Source organism: Triticum urartu, chromosome 5 (genome assembly GCF_003073215.2).
Source record: "Triticum urartu cultivar G1812 chromosome 5, Tu2.1, whole genome shotgun sequence".
In the NCBI taxonomy this organism is placed as follows: Eukaryota; Viridiplantae; Streptophyta; class Magnoliopsida; order Poales; family Poaceae; genus Triticum; species Triticum urartu.
In genome coordinates, this window is record NC_053026.1 from 600,316,794 (window position 1) to 600,333,825 (window position 17,032).

At 46.8% G+C, this 17,032-nt stretch overlaps 1 protein-coding gene across 1 annotated transcript; it reads left to right on the forward strand.

The window, feature by feature from the left end:
• Positions 1–345: 345 nt before the first annotated feature.
• Positions 346–790, forward strand: LOC125507514 (cyclin-B1-2-like). Its single transcript, XM_048672073.1, has 2 exons — positions 346–544; positions 635–790. Exons 1-2 carry the CDS (start codon positions 413–415, stop codon positions 788–790), a joined length of 288 nt encoding a protein of 95 aa, XP_048528030.1. The 5' UTR covers positions 346–412.
• The last annotated feature ends 16,242 nt before the right edge of the window (positions 791–17,032 follow it).

Sequence of the window (17,032 nt, forward strand, 5' to 3'; positions counted from 1 at the left end):
ATATCATAAAACTGTTTATATGAGTCGACATCTTATTTTTAATTGATTAAGACCAATTTAGATGGTCATAACGTGTACTGGGCTCTAATTGGTCCATGAGCATGTCACGCGGATCGTGCCTTCAGCGCCGTCAGATGGTCCTCTCCAGATCCAGATCCGACAATAGCCCTTTCTCCCTCACCCCCTCCCTGCCGCACACGAACCCTAGCGTCGTCTCCCAACCCCTCTCCAGATGCAGATCCACCACCCTCTCCCTCTCCCCTCGCCTCCCCTCTCCCTCTCCCCTCGCTGCCTCGTCTCGCCCAGCCCCAGCCTGCTCCTCCCTTGCTTCTTCACAAAGAAAGAAACCACGACCCCAAAGACATCAGAGAGAGCAGCGAGAGAGGAAAAAAACAGAGGCTTAGCAGCGGCGATGGCGAGCGGCGGCGGCCCGATGACGAAGAAGGAGCTAGGCGAGACCCACGATGTCCTCCGCTTCGGCGTCAACGATAGCGTCCGCGGCGACCTCGCGCCGGCGCACCCCGTCCAGGCCACCATCCACAAGGTAAACCCTCCCCCCCCCCCCCCCCCCCCCCCCTCGCCCCCCACCCCTAGCGCGCGCTGAATCCGAGTTTTTTTTCTTTTTGGGGTGTAGGAGGCCAAGTTCTGGGACGAGAAGAAGAAGTTCGGGACTGAGGCCATCTACGGATCCGCCTTCAACATCCGCAGGGATCTCGACGCCCATATCCTCTCCAGGTACCAGGTCATTCGCTTCCCCGCCGCCCCGTCCTTTCCCCTCCCGGGAAACTAGAATCCTGCTATAGATTTGGCCAGCTTTAGCAGCGTCATCTGGCCACTGGAATTTGATTGAGGGCGTCTAGAGGAATTTTGGGTCAGTTTGACCACACCAGATGTGTTAATATCTTGTACTGTCCTGGTGCTAAACGGCACGCAAGGCGTTCCTGTTGGGGCGCCTGGTTCACTATCTGTCAGATGGATTGTTTGTTTTATCAGATTGTAGTGAACCAGTAGATTTAATTAAATAAATGCGCAAGTAGGATTCTCTTTGTCAAACTATGTCATTTTCTTGATGACATAAACAAAAGAAAGGTGTGAAGCACTGCTTTGCTCTTATAGCAGAGTGATGGTGCTAACAGAAAGCCTTGCTGTTTTTGGTACAAGCTCACATCAAGGGGTGTATTGATTTATCAGTTGTACCTGGAATGCATGCGAATATAAGTTATAGTTCTATTGGTGTGCACAACTGTAGTCAGAAACAAATAAAAGACTCTGGCCCAAGAAAGGAACGAGAAGATTCAGTGAAAATTACACTGAATGGACAGTGTCAAGAAGATTATACAAAATAAAACTGTGATGAAAGAAACTGAACGGGGTACTTACCAGCCACGTCAGTTCGGATGGTTATGAAAACCATTGAGCCAAAGGCATACATATAAAGATATCATAAACATAAATTTTGAAATGGCTAGTAATTCAGGCTTCCAGCAAAACCCATGGTCAGTTTGTGTTTAGTATGGTCAGATTCTTTTTTATGTTAACTTCAGTTCAAGCTTCTGTGCGCCTAGGTTCACTATCTGCTGCTTGTAGGATACTTACTCCATGGCTGATAATATCAGCATGATGGATAAATCTTATGTTTCACCCTGTCATTTGTACTCAAGAGGCCAAGTGGTTTTCTGCATAAAGCATCTAGAAGTATTGTAAATTCACAAGAAATAACAAAATTATTTAAAGTTTATTTGGGTTGGATCTATATATACACTATTTTCTTAAAACACAAACCTATTTTCTTAAAACACAAACCTGTACATTCACAGCTGAATAGATGATACATTTTTTTTGATCTGTACATGCAATTTTTTGCACTGGATTGGTGGTTAGTTTTATGTACCGTTTGAATTATAACAAAATAGCATTAGTAGTGCTCTGATTTAGTTATCATCAAAATCAACAGCCCTCTCTTGTGTTCCTGTTATGAGAATTGTTCCTTCAAGGATATGCCAGAATGACATATGTGTTCAATCTTCAATGTGAACAATTTCTGTTTTCCTCTTAGTTTTGGCCCCTAAATATTTTTCTTGAAGCTCCACTGCCGCATCCTGTTCCTGGTAAAAATATGAAGGAATCCCTTTTAACTTGTTCCTATTCACATACACATGTTCACGAGCACACATTGACATGGCCAAGCCTCATGTGCACATGGTGAGTGAGCTTCAGAATTGAATTTTGTTTTTGCTGGGTCAGCTCAACCCAAAAGAACTGTGTCACACACATTTTTTTCAAATAAACTGAAGCATTCTTTTTTATCATTTCATTTCATCATGTGTGTGCCAGATGCTTTTACTTCTGCAACGCGAATGAGCTAATGACGAACTACTCTAATTTAAATGAGTTGGGATCCATCACTACAATATGAGTGTCTTTGCATTTTACTTAGCTTGTAATCGATAACCCAGTCCTTAACTAAATATTTGATTACATCATGAGGTTTTCTACAAATTAGTAGGGTAGTGGTTTCAGCTGCTGCATTGTTGCTTATATTTGATACTACACAATGTGAATGGAGTTTATTGTGATTTGTAGAAGATAGAATCTGGATGCAATTGCTTTGATATTCCTGTTTGGCCCCCAGTCATGCTCATGAAGTACAATGACGTGTCCTCATCTGACTATTTCGCCAATGGGTAAGCCTCACTGCCAATCTTTCAAGTAGTAGTAGTACGGTGTCGCTATCATCTCTGTTTGTATATAAGTATGCCACTGTTGAGGTTTAGCAATCTCTGTTATGGTGTTGATCTGAATGATGCTTTTCTGTATGTGACAGCGAACTGGCTACCCTCGTGTAGTTGAGCAATTAGTATCCATACATGCCTAGTGCATGCCTAAATCCTGAGTTTTATTTTTAAACACCTCTCCATATATGTGCAGTGCCTATTGTAATTGTCAAGTGTGAATTCTGTATATGAGGTGTGTTCTCCTTGTAGTAATTTCTAGTAGCCTGCTTGTTATGTGTAGAGTGCACAACACATTACATGTATTGAGGATGAAATGGTCAGAGTATGGCATTTTCAATTGAACTTACTTTTTTGGTGTTGAGCTGTCGATAAATTGGTGTTGGTACCATGATGCTTGAACTGTTATTTTCTTTTGGTAAATGAACTACTGCTTTGATGCATAGATGTATCTTCATGATTCACAACACTCCTGACATGTAGGCGACTGGAGCGCACCAGAAGCATTGACGGCGACTCAGTCCTCGGCGCCGCCCTCTGCTAGAGTGGTGCATCCCCTCTCTGTTCTCCCAGCCACCCCTAAGTTTTGGATTTGGATCGTTTCTGTGAACTCTAGCCATGCTCACTTGTAAATCTGTTTTGATGTTTAAACCATGACTTATGATAATCTGGTTTCATCACCTTCCAGGGACAACATATATATGCTCAATACACTCTACTTGTTTTCCTGTATAGTTTTCTTACTTGTTTTCCTTTATGCGTTCACTCTTTTTCAGGAGCTCCAAGCCTAATTTTTTTCCTTTATGTTCACTCTTTTACAGGAGGCCCAGTCCTAATTTTTCTGACTGTGAAGCCGTGAAGCCAAGTGCGAAGCAGTGAATGCTGGAGAGAGATGATGCTGGAGAGATGCCCTTCCTGTAGGTTTGCACATAAGCGGAAGTTCCCGGGTATGCAAGATTTGATGGTTAAACTGGTTGATGTGATGTGAATGAGTGTATGGAAACTGGTTGTTGTGATGTGAATGAGTGTATGTAGTTTCACGTGTTCTGTTCTGTATAGCATATTGTAATAAACTTATTTTAGTTGTTATTTGAAGATTTTCATATGCTTTCTCTCTTCTATCTGTTTGAAATATACATATATATTGCTTATTAATAAGCTGTCAAAAATTTGACATTTGGGACCCATCTGTAAACTGGAGCTGGGAAAAAAAGCTGGAAATAAAAAATAAATTGACTGCAAAATGTTGTGCGCTAGAAAATAAAAAGGCCAAATTGTAAGCCATGCCCATGTAGCTAACCAAAATTAACATAAAATACGTATATTAAAAGGGCTTGCCTAAAAAAATACATGGGCCAAATTACTGGGTCAGACCCATGTAGCTAATAAAAGCACAGGAAAAAATATATTAAATCAAATTGGACCGGGATGATTCTTGTGCCACATCAGATTGCCACGTCGGATGCCTACATGGCTTGGGGAGGCTGCTAGTGACCAAAACAAAACAACAGGCATATTTTGGTCGTAAACGTCTACGACCTTGTGATAGAGAAGGTCGTTAATTTCAGTTTACGACCGCCAGCTTTTGACCTTCTGTTTTTAGACACAAAAAGGTCACAAATGAAAAACAATGACCTTTCAGTGACCAATAGTCAAGGTCACAAGTTGACATATTTCTTATAGTGTTCGGGAACGTGATTTTCTCACCGAACGTGATCTAGGAGACTTGGACCATGCTCCAAGGAACAAAAGAGGGGGTCACAAGGGTGGGGGGCGCGCCCCCCTAGGGCGCACCCCCTGCCTCGTGGGCCCCTCGATGCTCCACCGACGTACTCCTTCCTCTTATATATACACACGTACCCCCAAACGATCAGAACAGGAGCCAAAAACCTAATTCCACCGCCGCAACTTTTTGTATCCACGAGATCCCATCTTGGGGCCTGTTCTGAAGCTCCGCCGGAAGAGGGCCGTCATCACAGAGGGCTTCTACATCATCATAGCCTCTCCGATGAAGTGTGAGTAGTTTACCTCAGACCTTCGGGTCCATAGTTAGTAGCTAGATGGCTTCTTCTCTCTCTTTGAATCTCAATACAAAGTTCTCCCCCTCTCTTGTGGAGATCTATTCGATGTAATTTTCTTTTTGCGGTGTGTTTATTGAGACTGATGAATTGTGGGTTTATGATCAAGTCTATCTATGAATAATATTTGAATCTTCTCTGAATTCTTTTATGTATGATTGGTTATCTTTGCAAGTCTCTTCGAATTATCCGTTTGGTTTGGCCAACTAGATTGGTAGTTCTTGCCATGGGAGAAGTGCTTAGCTTTGGGTTCGATCTTGCAGTGTCCTTACCCAGTGACAGAAGGGGCAGCAAGGCACGTATTGTATCGTTGCCATCGAGGATAACAAGATGGGGTTTATTTCATATTGCATGAATTTATCTCTCTACATCATGTCATCTTGCTTAAGGCGTTACTATGTTTTTAACTTAATACTCTAGATGCATGCTGGATAGCGGTCAATGAGTGGAGTAATAGTAGTAGATGCAGAATCGTTTCGATCTACTTGTCACGGACGTGATGCCTATATACATGATCATGCCTAGATATTCTCATAACTATGCGCAATTCTGTCAATTGCTCAACAGTAATTTGTTCACCCACCGTAGAATACGTATGCTCTTGAGAGAAGCCACTAGTGAAACCTATGGCCCCCGGGTCTATTCTCATCATATAAATCTCCATCACTTTAATCTTGTTTTGCTTTTTACTTTGCCTTTACTTTTTACTTTGCATCTTTATACCAAAAATACCAAAAATATTATATCTATCAGATCTCACTCTCGTAAGTGACCATGAAGGGATTAACAACCCCTAATCGCGTTGGTTGCGAGTAGCTATCGTTTTGTGCAGGTACGAGGGACTTGAGCGTGGCCTCCTACTAGATTGATACATTGGTTCTCAAAAACTGAGGGAAATACTTACGCTACTCTGCTGCATCATCCCTTCCTCTTCGGGGAAAACCAATGCAAGCTCAAGACATAGCATACACCCGCTGGGTGTTTTGTTGTCTTTGGTATTTGCGCTCTTCCACTCGGTCTGGGCGAGTAGGATATGAACCGGTGGGGGCACGCTACATGCACCCACTGGGTGTAGTCCCCGAGACTGCTGGCAGTCGACTGGGGTCTGAATAGTTTTTTTTGACTTGACCCGGGCGGACCGGTCGAGTTGGGTCTGAATCAGCGGGGACACGCCAAGTGCACCCGCAGGTGTAGTCCCCGAGACCGCAGTCGACTGCGTGCAGTCGGCTGGGGTCTAAGTGAACTCTTTAAGTTTTATTCACTCGAAAGTAAATAACCTTTGATCTTGTCGATTGACACGTCTTTTGCCTCCTGCAGAAATCTTGTACTCTCATTTCCAAGTTTCCTGAACTTGAGGAGAAGCAGAGGCAACTCAACCTCGACTTGGAGCTGGCCCAACAGAATTTGAAGAAAGCTCAAGATGAAGCTACTAGTATGGAAGGTAACTGCCTGTTGACTGTTCACGTCGATCATCTTTTAAAATATTTCTTCGATCTCTTGTTTGATCCGATTGCTTCTTTTGTAGAGAAAATGAAGTTGGCTCTGGAGAAAAAGGACTCGGACCTTGCAGTTGCACAGAAGGAAGCCCAGGATAAGACTGCCCTTGCAGACCAGAAGCTGGCTTCAGTCGGGGCGTTGGAAGGGGAGGTGAACAAGCTGAAGTCCTGTCTCAATGAGTCTAACCGAGAAGTGAGTCGTCTGAAGAAGGATAAAATTGTCCTGAATGAAAAGCTAGAGTGTGCGGTCCACAAGAGGAATGATACGGAAGCTTATCTAAGAACTCTTGCCAAGAAGCTCTATCTTATGCTGGAAGGTACTCCTTTTAAACCGACTGTGTTGATGCTTGCAAATGAATCCTGTCCAGTCGACTCTCTAATTTTTTGACTGCGGAATTCTATCAAGACTTTGACGAGGAAACCGGAAGGGTAGAGACGGGTCTGGATCCTATCGCTTCTCTAGTTTGCGACGAAACTGCCATGAACGTGCTCCGACTGGAGTCTCATGTCGCCAGCGTCACAAGTTACCTCACGCGTCTGAAGGTGGCAGTCTCACAAGTCGACTCATTACTCTGGCCAAGGGCGACGCTTCAAAATGACCTGGAATCTCTGATGGCTCGACTCGACGAGATCCCTGATCGAGTGCAAGAATGGAAGAAGTCCTCCGCCTGGTGTGGTGCTGACGTGGCGCTGTCCTTGGTACGAGTCCACTGCAAGGAGGCTCGTGAAGACAAGCTGGCGGTGATCAAGGTCGCCAACACCAAAAGGCATGACTTCCAGCCCTTCATGGAGACTTTCATCGCTGCTGCCACTCAGATCGCGGATGGGATCGACTTGGACGAATTCGTCGAACCTGCCAGCCCTCCTCCTGTTGAGTGAACAAACTTATGAGATTTGAATCTGTCTTAAATTTGCCTCGGAATGCCGAGTGATTGCTGTAACCGTTAAACTCCTTTGGGCTTGATGCTTGAATACTTTTGATTTGCTGCTTGGAACTTTAGGATTTATCCGAATTGCTTTTGAGTATACTTGCGATTGCTTTTGGGATCTGCTCCGTTGTGTTTGTGCCGTAGCTCAAAGGAGAAGGTTGCAGTCGACCTGCGCTTCGTCGTCCTTGCGGACAAGGATGGAGCGTACGTTGTATTTGTGGCATAGCTCGAAGAAGAGGGCCGCAGTCGACCTGCGCCTCGTCATCCTTGCGGACAAGGATGGAGCGTACGTTGTAATTGTGGCGTAGCTCGGAGAAGAGGGCCGCGGTCGACCTGCGCTTCGTCGTCCTTGCGGACAAGGATGGAACGTACGTTGTATTTGTGGCATAGCTCGGAGAAGAGGGTCGCGGTCGACCTGCGCCTCGTCATCCTTGCGGACAAGGATGGAGCGTATGTTGTATTTGTGGCGTAGCTCGGAGAAGAGGGCCGTGGTCGACCTGCACCTCGTCGTCCTTGTGGATTTTATAAACTTAGGCGAGCACTGGACTGCAGCTAAGCCTCCGAGTGGGAGGGTTGCTCACCACTCGGTAGGATTTTACAAACTTAGGCGAGTACTGGACTGCAGCTAAGCCTCCGAGTGGGAGGATTGCTCACCACTCGGTAGGATTTTACAAACTTACGCGATTACTGGACTACAGCTAAGCCTCCGAGTGGGAGGACTGCTCACCACTCGGTAGGATTTTACAAACTTAGGCGAGTACTGGACTGCAGCTAAGCCCCCGAGTGGGAGGATTGCTCACCACTCGGTAGGATTTTACAAACTTAGGCGAGTACTGGACTGTAGCTAAGCCTCCGAGTGGGAGGATTGCTCACCGCTCGGTAGGATTTTACAAACTTAGGCGAGTACTGGACTGCAGCTAAGCCTCCGAGTGGGAGGATTGCTCACCACTCAGTAGGATTTCACAAACTTAGGTGAGTACTGGACTGCAGCTAAGCCCCCGAGTGGGATGATTGCTCACCACTCGGTAGGATTTTACAAACTTAGGCGAGTACTGGACTGCAGCTAAGCCCCTGAGTGGGAGGATTGCTCACCACTCGGTAGGATTTTACAAACTTAGGCGAGTACTGGACTGTAGCTAAGCCCCCGAGTGGAAGGATTTCTCACCACTCGGTAGGATTTTACAAACTTAGGCGAGTACTGGACTGTAGCTAAGCCCCCGAGTGGGAGGTTTGCTCGCCACTCGGTAGGATTTTCTTTCGAGCTTAGGCGAAACGGATTCGCGGCTAAGCCTCCCGAGTGAGAGGCTTGCTCATCACTCGGTAGGATTTTCTTTCGAACTTAGGCGAAACGGATTCGTGGCTAAGCCCACCCACTGGGGGATTTCGGAGGTAAATAAAAACAACAACAATCGTGTGAGAAGACTGAAAAGCTCTTGTCTTTGACGAACAAATTACAAAGGTACTTCTTATTCCATTTTATTCGAACGAGTGCTTAAGTATAAAAGGGGTGAAGCAGCTCCACGTTCCAAGCCCGTCGCTCGTCCTTCTGATGCTCAACGCTTTAAAGATGGTATGCTCCATTATGGAGAACTTTGGTGATGATGAAGGGGCCTTCCCAAGCCGGGGCGAGCTTGTGTGGTTTCTGTTGATCCACTCGAAGAACCAGGTCTCCCTCTTGAAAGGTTCGACCCCTCATGTTTCTAGTGTGGAATCGACTCAAGTCTTGCTGATAAATTGTCGACCAGATCAAGGCCATCTCTCTTTCCTCCTCTAAGAGGTCGACTGAATCTTACCGGGCCTGCTCTGCTTCCTCTTCGGAGAAGAGCTCGACTCGGGGTGCGTTGTGGAGCAGGTCACTTGGCAGAACAGCTTCGGCTCCATAGACCAAAAAGAAAGGAGTTCATCCAGTTGACCGATTGGGAGTTGTCCTCAACCCCCAAAGAACTGATGGAAGTTCATCGACCCAAGTGCCTGCTGCGTGTTTGAGATCACGCATTAGTCGGGGTTTCAGTCCTTTGAGAATTAGGCCATTCGCTCTTTCTGCTTGTCCGTTCGACTGCAGGTGAGCGACTGAAGCATAGTCGACTCGTGTGCCTTGAGAAGCGCAGAAAGTTCTAAACTCATCAGAATCGAAGTTCGACCCGTTGTCAGTGATGATGCTGGGTGGAACTCCATATCTGAATGTCAATTCTCTGATAAAACTGACAGCAGTGCTGGCTTCAAGATTCTTGATAGGTTTAGCTTCGATCCATTTGGTAAACTTGTCGACTGCCACGAGCACATGATTGAAGCCGCTCCTACCAGTTCTCAGTGGCCCAACCATATCCAATTCCCAAACAGCAAAGGGCCAGACGAGGGGAATGGTCTTCAGGGCTGACGCTGGCTTGTGAGACATGTCCGAGTAAAACTGGCAGCCTTCACATCTGTCCACTATATCTTTCGCCATTTCATTTGCTCGTGGCCAATAGAATCCGTCTCGGTATGCTTTATCCACGATGGCCCGAGAGGACGCATGGTGACCACAAGTCCCCGAGTGGATGTCATTGAGGATCATTCGACCTTCTTCTGGCGTTATGCATTTCTGACCGACTCCAGTCATGCTTTCCCTGAACAGTTGTCCTCTTATCACAGTAAAGGCCTTGGATCGATGGACGATCTGCCGAGCCTCTTCTTCGTCCTCTAGGAGTTCCTTCCTAAGGATGTACGCAATGTACGGCACTATTCAGTCGGGAGTAATGACCAGAACCTCCATGATTAGGTCGACCATGGCTGGGATCTCGACTTCAGTCGGATCTGTGGCGCTCTTAGGCTGTAGGGGCTCTTCCGTAAAAGGATCTTCCTGAACTGTCGGTGTGTGAATATGTTCCAAAAACACATTGCTGGGAATGGCTTCTCTCTTGGAACCTATCTTTGCCAAGTCATTGGCTGTTGATTTGTCAGACGGGGTATGTGATGGAGCTCTAACCCCTCAAACTTCTTTTCCAACTTCCTCACCGCATTGCAGTAACCAGTCATGGCTGGGCTTCTAACGTCACATTCTTTCATCACTTGATTGACCACCAAATCTGAGTCGCCGTAAACCATAAGGCTACGGACGCTGAGTGAAATGGCCATACGTAACCCATATAGGAGTGCTTCATATTCTGCTTCGTTATTGGAAGAGTCGAAGTGAATCTGGAGGACGTATCTGAGCTTGTCTCCTCGGGGGGATACCAGTACCACCCCAGCACCAGAACCATTCAGCATTTTGGATCCATCAAAGAACATGGTCCAGTGCTCCGAGTGAACTTGAGTCAGCAGTTGTTGTTCGATCCACTCGGCGAGGAAATCTACCACTGCTTGGGACTTGATAGCTTTCTTTGCCTCAAACTTGATATCTAAGGGAAGGAGTTCAATCGCCCATTTTGCCACTCGACCTGTTGCATCTCTGTTGTGCAGAATCTCCGACAATGGAGCGTCGCTGACGACTGTAACAGAGTGATCAGAGAAATAGTGTGCAACCTTCTTCGTGGTCATGTAAATCCCATAAATAAGCTTCTGATAGTGTGGATATCTCTGCTTTGACGGAGTCAGAACTTCAGAGATATAATAAACTAGGTGCTGAACTTTATAAGCTTTTCCCTCTTCTTCCCGCTCGACCGTAAGTACTGTACTGACGACTTGTGAAGTGGCTGCTATATAAAGCAGTAAAGGCTCTTTGCTGATTGGGGTAGCAAGCACCGGTTGGGTGGAGAGCAGGGCTTTTAGCTCTGCAAATGCTACATCAGCTTCAGGAGTCCACTCGAACTTATTTGATTTCTTCATCAGTCTGTAAAGAGGTAGTGCCTTTTCACCAAGGTGAGAAATGAATCGACTTAGGGTGGCCAAACAACTAGTAAGCTTCTGGACATCATGCAGACGCATAGGGCATTTCATCCGGAGTATAGCACCAACTTTCTCTGGGTTAGCATCAATCCCTCGTTCGGAAACGAGAAAACTGAGTAATTTTTCGCCTGGAACTCCAAACGTGCATTTTGAGGGATTAAGCTTGATATCATACCTTCTGAGGTTGGAAAAGGTTTCAGCAAGGTTAGTCAGTAGGTCGGAACCTTTACGTGACTTGACAACAATATCATCCATGTATACTTCCACATTCCGACTGATCTGAGTGAGCAGGCACTTCTGAATCATCCGCATGAATGTGGCTCCAGCGTTCTTCAAACCGAATGGCATGGTGACATAACAGAAGCACCCAAATGGGGTGATGAAAGATGTTTTTATCTCGCCGGGTCCGTACAGACGGATCTGGTGGTACCCGGAGTAGGCGTCCAAAAAGGACAAACGCTCGCACCCCGCAGTTGAGTCGACTATCTGGTCGATGCGAGGGAGAGGAAAGTGATCTTTCGGGCAGGCCCGATTGATATGTTTGAAGTCAATGCACATGCGAAGTGAGTCGTCCTTCTTTGGGACCATGACAACATTAGCTAAACACTCAGAGTGGTAAATCTCATGAATAAACTCAGCTGCCAAAAGCCGAACCACCTCTTCACCAATTTCCTTTTCTGTACGGCGGACCGTCGAAGATGTTCTTTGACTGGTTTCACTTTTGGGTCGACTCGCAAACGATGCTCAGCTGGTCCCCTGGGAACACCTGGCATGTCCGAAGGTTTCCATGCAAAGATGTCCCAGTTCTCACAAAGGAACTGGGTGAGCGCTTCTTCCTATTTGGAGTCGAGTGTTGTTGAAATGTGAGTCGGAGTAGCATTGGGATCTGTCGGGTGAATGTGAATTGACTTTGTTTCACCAGATGACTGGAATGCTGAATCCATGGCAGGCTTCTTGGCTCGCAACAAATCACTCGGATCTGCATTTTTTTGATATTCTTGCAATTCTACTACGACCATCTGTGCATCAGCGATCTTTGAGCCCTTTTGGAAGCACTCTTCCACCTTCTTCTGACTACCAGTGATAGTGATCACCCCTTTGGGACCAGGCATCTTCAATTTGAGGTACATGTAACATGGTCGAGCCATAAAACGTGCATAAGCTGGCCTGCCCAGAATAGCATGATAGGCACTCTGGAAATCCACAACTTCAAATGTCAACTTTTCTTTGCGGTAATTCTTGGAATCACCAAAAACCACGTCGAGAGCAATCTGGCCGAGTGATGCAGCCTTCTTGCCAGGAATGACCCCGTGGAAACTCATATTACTTTCACTGAGTCTGGACATCAGAATGCCCATTCCTTTCAACGTCTCTGCATACAGTATATTCAGGCCACTTCCACCATCCATCAGAACCTTAGTTAGTCGGGTGCCTTCGACTACTGGGTCGACCACCAACGCTTGCCTCCCAAGGGTCGCTATGTGCGCTGGGTGATCGGACTGGTCGAACGTAATGGCAGTCTGGGACCACTTCAAATAACTGGGTGTCACCGGAGCGACCATGTTCACTTCTCTGTTGATGACTTTCAATCGACTTTTACTCTCAACATCAGCGAAAATCATCAGAGTGGAATTCACATGGGGATAACCATCGTCATCCTCTTCCTCATCCTCAACCTTGTCTGCTTCTTTCTCCTTTTCCTTGGGCTATTTCTTGATACGTATCCAACGTATCTATAATTTTTGATTGCTCCATGCTATATTATCTACTGTTTTGGGCAATATTGGGCTTTATTTTCCACTTTTATATTATTTTTGGGACTAACCTATTAACCGGAGGCCCAGCCCAGATTTGCTGTTTTATGCCTATTTCAGTGTTTCGAGGAAAAGGAATATCAAACAGAGTCAAAACGGAACGAAATCAACTGGAGAAGTTATTTTTGGAAGGAAACCTACCGGATAGACTTGGACCCTACGTCAGAAGATGAAGGAGGTGCTCACGAGGGTAGGGGGCGCGCCCCCCTGCCTCGTGGCCCCCCTTCGGTCCACCGACGTACCCCTTGTACCCATATATACCTATGTATCGTAAAACTTCCAGAACGGAGATTAGATCGGGAGTTCCGCTGCCAGAAGCCTCCGTAGCCACCGAAAACCAATCTAGACCCGTTCCAGCACCCTGCCGGACGGGGCAATCCTTCCCCGGTGGCCATCTTCATCATCCCGGTGCTCTCCATGACGAGGAGGGAGTAGTTCTCCCTCGGGGCTGAGGGTATGTACCAGTAGCTATGTGTTTGATCTCTCTCTCGTGTTCTTGATTTGGCACGATCTTGATGTATCGCGAGCTTTGCTATTGTAGTTGGATCATATGATGTTTTCTCCCCCCTCTACTCTCTTGTAATGGATTGAGTTTCCCCTTTGAAGTTATCTTATCGGATTGAGTCTTTAAAGATTTGAGAACACTTGATGTATGACTTGCCATGCGTATCTGTGGTGACAATGGGATATCACGTGATTCACTTGATGTATGTTTTGGTGATCAACTTGCGGGTTCCGCCCATGAACCTATGCATAGGGGTTGGCACACATTTTCGTCGTGATTCTCCAGTAGAAACTTTGGGGCACTCTTTGAGGTCCTTTGTGTTGTTTGAATAGATGAATCTGAGATTGTGTGACGCATATCATATAATCATACCCACGGATACTTGAGGTGACATTGGAGTATCTAGGTGACATTAGGGTTTTGGTTGATTTGTGTCTTAAGGTGTTATTCTAGTACGAACTCTAGGGCTGTTTGTGACACTTATAGGAATAGCCCAACGTATTGATTGGAAAGAATAACTTTGAGGTGGTTTCGTACCCTACCATAATCTCTTCGTTCGTTCTCCGCTATTAGTGACTTTGGAGTGACTCTTTGTTGCATGTTGAGGGATAGTTATATGATCCAATTATGTTATTATTGTTGAGGGAATTTGCACTAGCGAAAGTATGAATCCTAGGCCTTATTTCCACGCATTGCAATACCATTTACGCTCACTTTTATTATTAGTTACCTTGCTGTTTTTATAATTTCAGATTACAAATACCTTTATCTACTATCCATATACCACTTGTATCACCATCTCTTCGCCGAACTAGTGCACGTATACAATTTACCATTGTATTGGGTGTGTTGGGGACACAAGAGACTCTTTATCATTTGGTTGCAGGGTTGCTTGAGAGAGACCATCTTCATCCTACGCCTCCTACGGATTGATAAACCTTAGGTCATCCACGAGGGAAATTTGCTACTGTCCTACAAACCTCTGCACTTGGAGGCCCAACAACGTCTACAAGAAGAAGGTTGTGTAGTAGACATCAAGTTCTTTTCTGGCGCCGTTGCCGGGGAGGTGAGTGCTTGAAGGTATATCTTTAGATCTTGCAATCGAGTCTTTTAGTTTCTTGTTTTATCACTAGTTTAGTTTATAAAAAGAAAACTACAAAAAAATGGAATTGAGTTTGTCTGATACGCTTCAACTTTTTAATATCTTTCGTGAGTATGATTGAGGGAGTCCTGGATTAGGGGGTGTTTGGATAGCCGAACTATACCTTCGGCCAGACTCCTGGACTATGAAGATACAAGATTGAAGACTTCGTCCCGTGTCCGGAAGGGACACTCCTTGGCGTGGAAGGCAAGCTTGGCGATACGGATATGTAGATCTCCTACCATTGTAACCGACTCTGTGTAACCCTAGCCCTCTCCGGTGTCTATATAAACCGGAGGGTTTTAGTCCGTAGGACGAACGAACAATCATACCATAGGCTAGCTTCTAGGGTTTAGCCTCCTTGATCTCGTGGTAGATCTACTATTGTACTACCCATATCATCAATATTAATCAAGCAGGAGTAGGGTTTTACCTCCATCGAGAGGGCCTGAACCTGGGTAAAAACATCGTGTCCCTTGTCTCCTGTTACCATCCGCCTAGACGCACAGTTCGGGACCCCCTACCCGAGATCCGCTGGTTTTGACACCGACATTGGTGCTTTCATTGAGAGTTCCTCTATGTCGTCACTTTTAGGCCCGATGGCTTCTCCGATCATCAACAGCGATGCAATCCAGGGTGAGACTTTTCTCCCCGGACAGATCTTCGTATTCGGCGGCTTTGCACTGCGGGCCAATTCACTTGGTCATCTGGAGCAGATCAAAAGCTACGCCCCTGGCCATCAGGTCAGATTTGGAAGTTTGAACTACACGGCCGACATCCGCGGAGACTTGATCTTCGATGGATTCGAGCCACAGCCGAGCGCGCCGCACTGTCACGATGTGCATGATCTAGCTCTGCCGTCGAACAGTGCCCTGGAGGCCGCACCTGTGTCCGCTCCGACCCCTAGCTCGGAGCCGATCACACCAATCGAGGATGGGTGGTTAGACACCGCCTCGGGGGCTGCAATCTCTACGGCGATCAAGCCGAACACCAGCCTTATCCCCTGCGAAGCCCGTGACTCCAAGGTGTCGGACTCCTCTCCGGACTCCAAGCCCTCCGCGCCCCTACCGATCGAATCCGATTGGGCGCCGATCATGGAGTTCACCGCCGCAGGCATCTTTCAGCAGTCGCCCTTCAGCGACATTCTGAATTCACTCAGGTCTCTCTCTTTGTCAGGAGAGTCCTGGCCGGACTATGACCGGCAGGATTGGGATGTGGGCGACGAAGAAATTCGATGCCCACCCACCACCCACTTCGTAGCCACTGTCGATAATTTAAACGACGTGCTCGACTTTGACTCCGAAGACATCGACGGTATGGACGACAATGTAGGAGATGAACATGAACCAACGCCTATAAGGCACTGGACAGCCACCTCATCTCATGATGTATACATGGTGGACACACCCAAAGGAAGCGACGACGAGGAACACAGGGATGCAACGAGGGATCGTTCACTCGAAAAGCAATCAAAGCGGCGACGTAAGCGCCGCTCCAAGCCCCGCCTTGACAGAGACAACATCCATACAGACCCAGCCATAGAGCAGGATGAGCCAGCGGACGACGAACATGCCTTTGAGCAACCGTCCGAACAGGGCAACTTGGATAAACAAACCGAACACCCCGTCCCCGGCGAAAACAACAGTCCGGACGACCTTATGCCGGATAGGCTCATGGAGCAGAAGAACCTCCACAAAAGGCTCGTCGCCACTGCGCGTAGCCTGAAAAAGCAGAAGCGGAAGCTCAAAACTGTGGAAGATGCACTCAGAATCAGATGGAGCAAAGTACACAACACCGCAGACAAATATGGCGGCAGTCGCCACACAAAAAGCTATCCAAAGCAAAAGCTACTGCCTGAATTTGACGAGGAGGCCTTAGAGCCCCCGCAGTCAAAAAATAGGAAAGCCACCTGGTCGGATAGACGACCGCATGGCCAGCATGGAGCGGCAAGCGGCGCCGCACATCAGCCGGCACGCGATCCACCAAAGGACCCGCATAAAAAAGATGGCCCAGCCAGATCTATCTACGGGCCAAGAAAGCAAGCTCTAGTAAGCAATGCAACACAACAAATATCCGAACATCACGACACACCCAAATACAGGGGTGCCCCACACCCCCTATGTTTCACCGATGAGGTGCTGGACCATGAATTTCCAGCGGGATTCAAGCCCGTAAACATAGAGGCGTACGACGGAACAACAGACCCTGGGGTCTGGATCGAGGATTATATCCTCCACATACACATGGCCAGAGGAGATGACCTCCATGCCATAAAATACTTACCCCTCAAGCTTAAATGGCCAGCCCGGCATTGGCTCAAAAGCCTTCCCGAAAACACCATTGGAAGTTGGGAAGAGCTTGAGGATGCTTTCCGTGCAAATTTTCAAGGGACCTATGTCCGCCTCCGGATGCAGACGATCTCAGTCACATAAATCAACAGCCCGGAGAGTCAGCCCGGAAATTCTGGAACAGA

Excerpts from the sequence above, each read along its gene's own strand:
- LOC125507514 (XM_048672073.1), top strand. The coding sequence starts at position 413 with ATGGCGAGCGGCGGCGGCCCGATGACGAAGAAGGAGCTAGGCGAGACC. Across the intron at positions 545-634 it reads TCCAGGCCACCATCCACAAG|GAGGCCAAGTTCTGGGACGA; the intron begins GTAAACCCTCCC and ends TTTGGGGTGTAG.